This window comes from Octopus bimaculoides, chromosome 28, assembly GCF_046866305.1.
Source record: "Octopus bimaculoides isolate indiv1 chromosome 28, ASM4686630v1, whole genome shotgun sequence".
Taxonomy (NCBI): domain Eukaryota; kingdom Metazoa; phylum Mollusca; class Cephalopoda; order Octopoda; family Octopodidae; genus Octopus; species Octopus bimaculoides.
Window position 1 is genome coordinate 19,554,071 of NC_142955.1, and position 12,353 is coordinate 19,566,423.

The 12,353-nt window shown below is 38.9% G+C and overlaps 1 protein-coding gene across 1 annotated transcript; it reads right to left on the reverse strand.

The window, feature by feature from the left end:
• Positions 1 to 1,477: 1,477 nt before the first annotated feature.
• LOC106872269 (uncharacterized) lies at positions 1,478 to 7,608 on the reverse strand. The gene is made up of 2 exons (XM_014919194.3): positions 7,051 to 7,608; positions 1,478 to 3,354 (listed from the first exon to the last, which is right to left on the reverse strand). The coding sequence occupies exons 1-2, from the start codon at positions 7,097 to 7,099 to the stop codon at positions 1,508 to 1,510; spliced, it is 1,896 nt and encodes a 631-aa protein (XP_014774680.1). The 5' UTR covers positions 7,100 to 7,608; the 3' UTR covers positions 1,478 to 1,507.
• Between the last annotated feature and the right edge of the window lie 4,745 nt (positions 7,609 to 12,353).

Sequence of the window (12,353 nt, forward strand, 5' to 3'; positions counted from 1 at the left end):
CCAACCACTCCAAGAATGTAATGGGTGCTTTTATGTGCCACCAGCATAGGTGACATTTGCGTGACACCAGTATCTGCCACAACTAATTTCACTTGGCTTCATGGTTTTTTTTTCTCTCAAGTGCGGCACATTGCCAAAGGACTTGGTCATTTGCCATTACCTCTGTAAAGTGCTTTTTATGTGCCACTGGCACGGGTGCCTCTTATGTGACACCAGCATCAGCCACAACTATGATTTCACTTGGCTTGATGGGCCTTCTTAAGAACAGCATGTTACCAAAGGTCTCAGTCACTAGTCATTGCTTACGTGAGGCCCAACATTCGAAGATCATGCTTCACCACTTCGTCCAAACACACAACAAACGTTTATCTTAAGATCATCTTTAACCATCTGATAATTATTGTGTTTCATCCTGGCTTCTGTGTGTGGCAATGTTTCCTTCCTGGTGCCATTTCTTTCAGTTACTTGTTTCTACCTGTCAGGGTTCCATGGACTTAATCTAAAACTGTGGTTTGTGAAACTTCATCATCATCATCATCATCATCATCATCGTTGTTTTTAACATCCACTTTACCATGCTTGCATGGGTCAGACAGAATTTGTTGAGGAGGATTTTTCCGCAACTGGATGCCCTTCCTGTCCTCAACCCTCACCTGGTTCCAACCAAGATGATATTTCCCCATTGTAAGACGAGCTTTCACAGAGTGGAAACGAATGACACTGCTTGTGTGATGCTAATGTTCATTGACAACAACCATGTGATGTCAAAGAGCCACTAGCACACACACACACACACACACACACACACACACACACACACATTACAGGCTTCTTTTCATATATAAATAATATATATGTGTGTGTATATATATATACACTAGAGTAAGCACATAAATGTGAAACAAGGTGTAAAAAATAGTACTCAAATACCAGAGGTAGAGCAATACGTTTATTGAAAAGCAGCAAAAATATCACAAAAAACTGTTACTCAGAGTTTCACGTTCCTGTTCGTCGGACAGTTTTGTTTAGAATGGAGCAAAATAAAGTTATATGCAGAAATACAATTACTTTGATAGAAACACATATTGTGTATCTATATACAGTTTTTGTGATATTTTTGCTGTCTTTTAATGAAGTATATGTATATATATATATACATATATATAAAGATAGATAGATATAGAAATATGTAAATTTTATCTGGTCCATGCAAGCATGGAAAGTGGAGGTTAAAACTGATGATGATGATATATCTAGATGTATATATGTGTGTGTGTGTGTGTGTGTTTAAATTGATGTAATCAATAACAGCTTCGATCAGTTCTGATTGGGTCACAGTTTTTGTTTTTGAATTTATCGATTTAATTAGATTTTGTTAAGACAATTACTAAAGTTAATATAAAATGAACTAAATTTGATCGGATAAAATCTCTGTTCATGCAAGGTTTTTCGAACACTAAAGAAAATAAAAGAAGACTTTTTGTTTTTTTATTTAAAAAAAAATATTTTAATCTTTTTCATAATTCACTTTGATTGTTACATTTGCAAAATATGACCTCGTTTTTGGTATTAGTGTTATGAAGTATTTCCCCAATTTTGGATGCCTAATCGAAAGCAGTTGGTCCGTTCCGGGCTGGCTTGATCGCCATTTTGTCAAATGTTTGGAGCACCGACTTCTTTTATAGCAAGCATAAAGATCTACTTCTCCGATTCCAGCAAAAGTAATGATTTTCACTTTCTTCAATGACACCGTTTTGACATTGAGTTTAAACAGGATTTTCTCTCCAGGAACTGAACTCAGCCCCTCAATTACTGAGTTCTCGTGAATGTTACGGATGTACTGAGATATATCGCAGACTTCGATGCCCACTTTTGCAAAAGATTCTTGTACAGGAGCTGTATCATAGCCAAGATCATAAGCGGACTTTATGATGTCACAAGCAGCCTCCGTGAAGTTGGTTTTTGGATGCCAGTAGAAACGGTTGCTGTGTGCTGTCATCTGGAATACTTTCCTAACACTCCAGTCTTTATAACTGGCCAACAGACAGTAGAACCGGTTGAATACTCCGCTGAGGTAGTGTACATCCATATCATCGGAGAAGTCTTTAGCGTATATGACTGATTTACCATCCTCTGATTGTTTACAAAGTTTGCGTATTGGATCTTTGCTGACACCCCCTCCGGCTTCCCAGTCATTGTTTCCTTTTGCAAAGTTTTCGGCTGCCTCTCCAGCCAGGTCACTGAAAGATTCGTCGATGCCCCCCGACTGACCTTCGTACACCAAGTCTGAATGTTCTTCTGTGAAGCAGTGTGTCACTTCATGTGCAACGATGTCGAGACCGACAAGAGGCAGGAAGCTGTCGTCGCCGTCACTAAACGTGAAGTTCCGTCCATTGTAGTTAGCTACGACAGTGTTGTGTCCATAGTGCACACGAAAGATCATAGGCAACACTTTCTTCGGAGGTACTTTCACCCATTCCATGTACATATTGTAGATGATGGTACCATAGAAAAGAGCATCGTTTATCGGGGAATAAGCACCATTTATTTCATCCCTTGAACCATTCTTGCAGTTGGTATGATAAGTTTTTTCATCCTCATCGGACAGATACTCCTTTCCTTTCAGATTCACGACTATCACAATGCCATTGCGGAAATAGCAGTCTTCTCCAGTGCGTCTCACTTGCAAATAAGGTAGCAATTCCCCATACGTTTTTTTACCTATCAACTTGTTGCCTCCTATACCTTTCATCTGATATTTCTCTCTTGCAGTTTCTAGTGTGTTCCATTTGTCTACAAGCATTCCATTCTTTGCATTGATCATCATGCAAAATCGATAATTTTTTCCATCAGACACAGCGAAATATTGAACTCGATAAACCAGGATTCCGATATTGTCCTTCACATAGATTATCAACTGAGGTTTGCTGCTGTCTATGCGGGCCCCTGCCATAGGAAATTTGCCATACATCAGAGCCAATTGTACAGCTTCCTGTTCAGTCACATTTGGTATTGTAGAGTTGATGTCATCATCAAGGTTCTGAACCAGTTTACCTGTCACCTGGCCAGTGTACACATGGCTTTTGGCGTCCGTCTCCACAGTGAGGCTGGCATCAAACACTGGAAGTCCTCGATAAGTTTCGTGGTACTTTTTGATGTCTGTTCCTTGTACGCTTGGTGCTGAATCCGTTAGTTCGACATCCTCGTCTTTGGTCAGACCAAACAGGTCACGTGTGGTAATCATGTGACTTGGCTGTCGCTTCACCATCTCACTCAGGGTCCCCACGTTTGACAGGAACACGTCCCTCGCCTCTCGCCATTTCGCCGACATCACACAATGGCTCTCCAGGAACGCTAGAGAGAGAGAGAAAGAGGAAGATAACAATGGTTTCAAATTTTGCCACAAGGGCAGCGATTTTAGGGGAGGGGATGAGTCGATTAGATCGACCCCCAGTCTTCAACTGGTACTTATTCTATCAACCCCGAAAGGATGAAAGGCAAAGTCGACCTTGGCGGAATTTGAACTCCGAACGTAGTGATGGGCGAAATACTGTTAAGCATTTTGACCAGCACACTAATGATTCTGTCAGCTCGCCACCATAAAGAGGAAAATAATAATAATTATATTCAAAGAGAAAAAGATCTTTAACCCTTCAGATTTAATAGTTTTCTGTCAAAAGGAATGTTTTTTGTTAGTCACATGTCTTTTATTAATCATGTATTGTCCTGTGGCTTTGAGATTTTGATGGATGTAACTTGAATTTTAGGATGACATTGTAGGGTAGGTGAGAGAGGCCACATCCGGCCAGTCTGAACGTAAAACCGGTAGGATATTTGGGGTGGATATGGCCAGTTTAGATATTAAAGGATTAAATGATACCAAACTGGACAGAACCTCATCCCTGCTGACCAGATGGTGTTTAAGGATTCTGGTCTATAAATCTTCCAAGTATACACAGCCATATACTAACTGTAGAAAACGGATGACTACAGGAAGAACATTGTTGATACAAAAGGACAAAGAAAAAGGAGAAGTCGGCAATTATAGACTTTTAATTTGCTTAGAATTATTCTGGAAACTAGTAAATGGTCTCAAAGCAGATGAAATACAAAATCCTTTCTACTAAAGGCACAAGGCCTGAAATTTGATGGGAGGGGCCCAGTCGATTAGATCAACCCCAGTACACAACTGGTACTTAATTTATCAACCCCGAAAGGATAAAAGGTAAAGTCAATGATGGTAATAATGGTAATAATAATAATAATAATAATATTATAATTATTACTAAAGTATGTGCTAGTTCTCTTATTACCACAATCATCATAATTATTAGTTAGCATTTATGTGACAAAATGCTGGAGAGAGAGAGAAAGGAAAGGGGTGGGTGTGAGGAGAGGTGAAAGGCACTATCTCTTGATTTGGGAAAAGACATTATCTCAGTTATTATCAATATTATAACTTGTTGTTGTTGTTGTTGAGGCAGAATTGTTAGCAGACCAGGCAAAATGCTTAGCAGTATTTTGTCCATCATTATGTTCTGAGTTCAAATTCCGCCGAGGTCGACTTTGCCTTTCATCCTTTCGGGGTCGATAAATTAAATACCAGTGAAACACTGGGGTCAATGTGATCGACTAGTCCCCTCCCCACAAATTTCAGGCCTTGTGCCTTTAGTAGAAAGGATTATTATTATTATTATTATTATTATTATTATTATTATTAAGGTGGTGAGCTGGCAGAATCGTTAGCACGCTGGGCCAAATGCTTAGCGGTATTTCACCTGTGTTTATGTTCCGAGTTCAAATTCCGCCAAGGTTGACTTTGCCTTTCATCCTTTCAGGGCTCGATAAATTAAATACCAGTTGTGTACTGAGGTCGATCTAATCAACTGGCCCCCTCCCCCCAAATTTCGGGCCTTGTGCCTAGAGTAGAAAAGATAATAATAATAATAATAATAATAATAATTATTATTATTATCATTATCCTCGTTAACTAAACTACTATTAACTGAAATTCTCCCTACTATTAATACAGTTGTTATAGAGTTATTATTGCCACAACTGTTATGATAAGAATTATGTGTGTTGTAATGACCGAATTTATATTTGTTTGAAGTGACAATGGCAGGGCCTATTTTAGGTGTGGTAGAATAAAAGAGTTTTGTCATAAACAAGTTAAATATCTTGTGATATTTATGCTGTGGACGGAACTTTGGTTTGATAATGCCAAAGAATTGTTTCAGCAATCCCTTAACATTTAAGCAGAAATGTGATGTACCCCGAGAAAAATATGACTTTCTCCACTCTTACCTGGAGCATAGGGGACAAGGGTCATTTGTAGTAAATGAGGAATAGAGTGGACATCAGGGTCATTATTCTGGTAAGATCTTGTGTGGTCAGGTCGAGGCTGATGGACAACACCTCAGGAGTGATACACAGCTTGGACATGGATCGACAAATGTCAGTGGGGACTGTGTTGTACTCGAGTGTCTTCTGTGGCTGGATGGTAAAAGTGTGTGGCTTAGTGATGATGATGATCATCATCGTTTAACGCCCGTTTTCCTTGCTGGTATGGGTTGGACGGTTTGACTGAGAGCTAACGGCTGCACCAGGCTCTGATCTGATCTGGCAATGTTTCTACAGCTGGATGCCCTTCCTAACGCCAACCACTCAGAGAGTGTAGTGGGTGCTTTTACATGCCACTGGCATGGGAACCAGTCAGGGGACACTGGCATCAACTATGTTAGGATGGTGCTTTTTATGTTCCACCGACATAGGGGCCAGTCAGGGGGCACTGGTTATAGCTACAATATTGGTTTTACTTGACTCAACAGGTCTTCTCAAGCATATCAACACACGATGCATCAGGGGATGAAAGGAAAAGTCGACCCTGGTGGAATTTGAACTCAGAATGTAAAGAGAGATGAAATACCACTTAGCACTTTTTACCCGGCACAGTAACGACTCTGCCAGCTGCCAGCCTTTGGAAGCCAAATAATTATTAATACCGAATTCTTATAGAAGTTGGGTTTATTATGGAGAAACTCAACCAATAACCTTTCAAGTGTTACACCGGAGACTGGCACACACACACACACACTCACACACACACTCACACACAGACACACACACTCACACACAGACACACAGACACACACACACAGACACACACAATGTTTTGCTTTGCTAAATCAGATCAGAATATACGTGTCAGATAAAACAATCCACTTTACTTTTTCTTTCACTTTTCATTATATGTCTGTCCACCCGTCTATCTGTCTGCCTGTATGTCTGTTTTTATCCATCCATCCATCTATTTATCTCTTTCTCTATCTCCCTCTATCTATCTATCTGTCTGTCTGTCCATCCATCTCTGCCCATCACTCTATCTATCTATCTATCTATCTATCTGTCTCTCTCTCATTCTCTATCTATCTATCTAGCTATCTATCTATCTGTCTGTCTGTCTGTCTGTCTATCTATCTCTTTTTGTATGTATGTATGTAATACAGCTATCGAAATTTTAAAAAAATATTTCTAAATATCTATATTATTATTATCTAATATATATATATGAAAATTATCTAATTAATGTTTTTAAATACATCATTATACATATTTATTATATATGTGTATATATATATATATATATATATATATATATATATATATTCATGTGTGTGTCTTTGTGTCTGTGTTTATCTTCTGCTATCACTTGATATCTGGTGTTGGTTTGTTTATGACCCGTAACTTAGTGGTTCAACAAAAGAAACTGATAGAATGAGTACCAAACTTAAAAAAACAGCAAGTACAGGTGTCAATTAATGCGACTAAAATTCTTCAAGGCAGTACCCCAGCATGGCCACAGTCTAATGAATAAATGAGGTAAATGGTAACAGATATGTATATGGACATACATTTATCTATTTATGTGTGTGTGTGTGTGTATTTATGAATGTAAATGTACATGCACACACACACTCACACACACGCACCCAAATGCATGCACATACAGACACACATTTATACGTAGAAAATGTATGTTTAACTCACCAAATATTACGAGAAACAGGAAGAGGACCCCAACTCTACAGATGGCCATCGTCTCTCTGTGTCACAGTGGTCAGTGAAAACTGGACAACAGCTGCAATTGGTCAAGCAGAGTCACAGCAAGGATGAAAGAGTGGACTTTGAGCCGGAGGACAGACGTAAGTATTTAAGACAGCCGACTTTCTAGGGTGTAGAACCTTATACGCGATTGACGGTTGCGGCACACAGAGAGGTCCTTCAGTCTGTTGGGGATAGAGTGAGTGGACACTCTTGCTATGAGAGAGATAGAGTGGATGCTCACACTCAGGTTGTGAAACACTGGTTCAAAATGTGTGTATTATATGAGAGGGGAACTTTATGGAAGGATGAAAATAAAAAGCAGGCGAGATCTTTTGTCCGATTGGACAGTTATTTATTGTGTGTGTGTGTGTGTTTTGGTGTCTGTGCGTCGCCAAACTGGCTTCTCTTTCACCTCGTTAATAAATTGGTATTTAAAAGCAACTGGAGAATCTTCATTATCCTACTCAACACTTTCTCTCTCTCTCTCTCTCTCTCTCTCTCTCTCTCTCTCTCTCTCTCTCTCTCTCTCTCTCTCTCTCTCTCTCTCACACACACACACACACTCACATGTGCTTAGATTTATGTGTGTTTGTTTGTGCTGTATAATAAGCATATGTGTATGTATGCCTCTATATACATTTATTACTCTCACTCCCTCTGTACACACACACACATACATACATATATTATATATACATATACAAATATATACATCCACATACATACACACACACATAAATACACACACACACACACACACACACATAGTATATTTAGATATACATAGATACGGATATATATATAATGTGTATATATATATATATATGTATGTGTGTGTGTATGTATATATGTATACACACATATATATGTTTGCACACATATATATATGTATATATATATATATATATTTATACAGACACACACATGTACACACCCAGTCTAAATAGTACAACACTGGAAAACATAGTGGTAACAGTAGTCAGAGTATTGCTACTACTACTACTACTACTACTACTACTACTGCTGCTGCTGCTGCTGCTGTTGTTGTTGTTGTTGCACCAATTAGTTCCCAAAGGTTGTTGCTGTCGAAGTTTGAATGTCAACGGCATTGTGTTGCCTTCCTCTCACCCCGCCACCCCACCCCCTCCACCACCACCACACACACACACACACACACGCACCGACACCGCCGCCCTACCCCCCCCCCGTTACTGTCACCAACGTTATCATCACCACCAGTAGCATCATCATCATCATCGCCATCATCATTGTTATAAGCATCGTTGTTCCACATTTATAAACACGACGACGAAGTCTCCAAAGCCAACATCTCAAAGTACTGCTGACCCTTTCCTTGTAAAAATAACACACACACACACACACACATATATATATATATATATATACACATACACACACACATATATATATATACGCATATATATATGTATATATACACACACACACATACATATGCATATATATGTATCTTTTACCCGTTTCAATCATTAGACTGTGGCCACGCTGGAGCGCCGCCTAGAAGAATCAACCCCAGTACTTATTTATGAGCCTGGTACTCATTCTATTGGTATCTTTTGCCGAACTGTTAAGTTACAGGGATGTAAACAAACGAACACCAGTTGTCAAACAGTAGTGGGTGACAAACACTTATAATGACACACACATACATACACACACTGACAGACATGCGCACACACATGTATACTAACGCACAAGTACACACGTATACACACTCACACATATAAACAAATACACACACACACACACACACTCGTACACAGACAGACACAAGCATGCACACCCTCACACATACACACATGCATGTATACAGATACATACACTCACAAATACATGCACAGACACACACACACACACACACACACACACACACACACACACACACACAAGGTGCCGAGAAATTGCGCGACACGTGTTCAACGCCGCCCTTAATCGACCCAATTATTAGTTTAATAAACTGAGAATTTAGTCCAGACACTAATTATACACAAATGAAATAACACTTAACGTTAAACTGCGCCAGATTACTGCCGGGACACCATTACCACCACCACCACCACCACCACCACAACAACAACAACAACAACAACACAATTAATGATAATAAAACAATCCTTTCTATTATAGACACAAGGCTTGAAGGCTTGAAATTTGGGGGGAGAAGAATAGTGGATTACATCGACCCCAGTGTTTCACTGGTACTTAATTTATCGACCCCGAAAGGATGAAAGGCAAAGTTGACCTCGGCGGAATTTGAACTCGGAACGTAACGGCAGACGAAATACTGCTAAGCATTTCGTCTGGTGTGCTAACGATTCTACCAGCTCGCCGCCTTAATGATAATAAAAATAACAACACAACAACAACAACAACAACAACAACAACAACAATAATAATAATAATAATAATAATAATAATAATGTCATATGACAAGAGAGTGGTTACCGAAAAAATTGAGAAATTTGAGAAATATCAGAACTTTGTCAGAGAGATTAAGATATTGTGGAAGATTAAGATGTTAATTATTCCTTTGGTATTTGATGCATTTAGCACGACACCCCAAAAGAATGTCCCCTAAAAGACTGAAAGATATTGGAATTGAAACTTGCTTTGTTGACCTACAGAAAAAATGGTAATTGCGTATTTTGTTAGAATCCTAAGAAAGAATTTTTTCGAGATTTGAGGAGACTTGTTGCTATCAAACTTCATTATATATATTTCTGCTAATTAATATAGTGTCTAATAGTTATATAATTATAATGATGATGACGATAATAACTGTATAATAATAATAACGATGGTGATGATGATGAGGCGAAAGGGGTGTGTTCGGTGTTGAGGTATGATGCTGGTAATAAATTCCAGCAATATACGATGAGGTACCCAAAACTAACTGGAAACATTCTCCGTGGGACAAACCCTTATGGTTCAGGTTTCTGCTGCTAGGAGCCACTTTATACGATCCTCAGGCATCACTCTGCCGACCGGCGTAGTCCCGTGAGGTTGTACTGTCACGTGGTGTGTCTTTGTTTTGCAGTGCTTCTCCCCTGTTCGTTGCGATGGCTGAAACGAAGAAACAGCTTACTTCCATGAAACTCTGTTTTCTGCTGGGGAAAACGGCGGCCGAAACCGTTGTCATGCTTCAGACAGCTTACGAGGATGCTGCCGTAAGCAAAACACAAGTTTACAAGTAGTTTCCACGTTTTAGGAATGGTCGCTTGAAGATCAACTTCGTTCAGAGAGACTGTCGACCTCCCGAACGAATGAAAGCATCACGAAAATTCATTAACTAATCATGGAGGATCGTCACCAAACAATTGACAAACTTGTTGATATGACTGGTGTGTTCTGAAGCTTCTGTCAATGAATTTTGAGCGAGGAATTTCCAATGAAAAGAGTTGCAGCAAAATTTGTGCCTCGTTTGCTCACAGAAGATCAAAAGCAGCCACGGCTGAATGCATGTCGGGAACTGTAAGAACAGTTGGAAGTTGATCCAAACCGTTTTTTCGAAGGTCGTCACTGGTGACGAAAGCTGGTGCCACAGGATTTACAGATGTGGAAGAGATGAAGGAGAAAACGACAGAGGCATTATATGGCATCACTTCGCAAGAGTTCCAGGACTGCTTCGAACAGAGGAAAACGCGTCTGGATCGATGCGTTGCTTTAAACGGAGAATACTATTATTGAATGGAGAGCAGTGCATGCCATCAAAGTGACACTGCGGTTGAATATATGATAAAAGTGTCACGTAAAAAGCACTGCGTCCACTCTGATGAGTGGTCGGTGTTAAGAAGAGCTTCCAGCTGTAAAAATCCTACCAAAGCAGTCACAGAAGTCTGGTACAGGCTTCTACCTGGCTGGCTCTTGTGAAACCGTCCCACCCATGCCAGCATGGAAGGCGGACGTTAAACGACGATGATGATGATGATATATATATGTGTGTGTATGTGTGTACACATGCATGTATTTTTGCATTATTTTTTGCTAGTGCGATTTTCTTTTCCAAGTTATTTAAACGGCTTCTCCCCACCCCGCCACACCTATCTATTTATTGTATAATTTTATGCCTTATTTACTTAATTAGCAACAACTGAGCATTTTTACTTCAGATTGCATCAATTAGTTCAGTTGTGTTTTATTTAACGCTTTATACTTCTTACTGGTCCCATTCATTGGACTGCGGCCATGCTGGGGCATCGCCTCGAAGAGTTTTAGTTCACCAAATCCGCTTATTTCTAAATTAACAATTAGTCTTTCACAGAGAATTTTGGTGCTTAATTCAGAGTTCGTTCACACAAGTTCTTTTGGTTAAAGTTGCCGAGAATCAGGTCACCAGTGTCCTCCATGTTGCAGTTAAGTGCGTTCGTTGCCTGACATATTTACGAAATAATGCGTACAATGGACAGAATGCTATGAATGGCTGACCTCAATTTGTAGGTGCACAAATGGTGCCAGTGTATGACTGTGTGAACACACACACATATCCTTATATATGTATATATATTTATAGATGTATATATGTATGTGTGTATATATATATATATATATATATATATATATATATATATATATGTATGAATGTATAAACATAATTAAGGGATCAGCAACAGTTGCTTCACCACATACCGAAGTAACTGTTGCTGATCCTTTAACTATGTTTATAAATTTTTAAGAACTTTTAAATAAGTTCTTCACCGATAATGGTGTTTACATACCGAAGGGCTTAGTAAAAATTATTAATTATTAATTTATTAATAAATTAATAATCCTTTACTCTTTTATTTGTTATATATATATGTATATATGTGTGTATGAGTGTATATTATATATATATTTATGTTATATATAGATGAGTGTGTGTATATGTGCATGTGAGTGTACGTGTACATTCACACGCTTATATATATGTAAGGGACGACCGTGCGAACTCAAAAAGGAGAAATGGTGACGAATGGACAAACAGAGGACTCCTTTTATTTAAACGTGTCACACAGTCGAACATACAAATATATATCAAATGATGATATACATGATATGTTATGCGACGATAACATAGATGACCAGTAATGAAAGACCACAACCGTATTAGATGAATAACAGATATATTTATTGTAGCGTTAAAGATGTATGTCTGTGTGAGAGTGTGAATGCGACATATAAGAACATTATCAAAGACAGGCCGTCGTACAAAGAAAAGTATGTATGTG

Bases quoted from the DNA above. Each gene is read 5' to 3' on its own strand.
- LOC106872269 (XM_014919194.3), bottom strand. From the start codon at position 7,099: ATGGCCATCTGTAGAGTTGGGGTCCTCTTCCTGTTTCTCGTAATATTT. The intron at 3,355-7,050 runs GTGAGTTAAACA...CTCTCTCTCTAG, and splicing joins CCTGTTTCTCGTAATATTTG to CGTTCCTGGAGAGCCATTGT.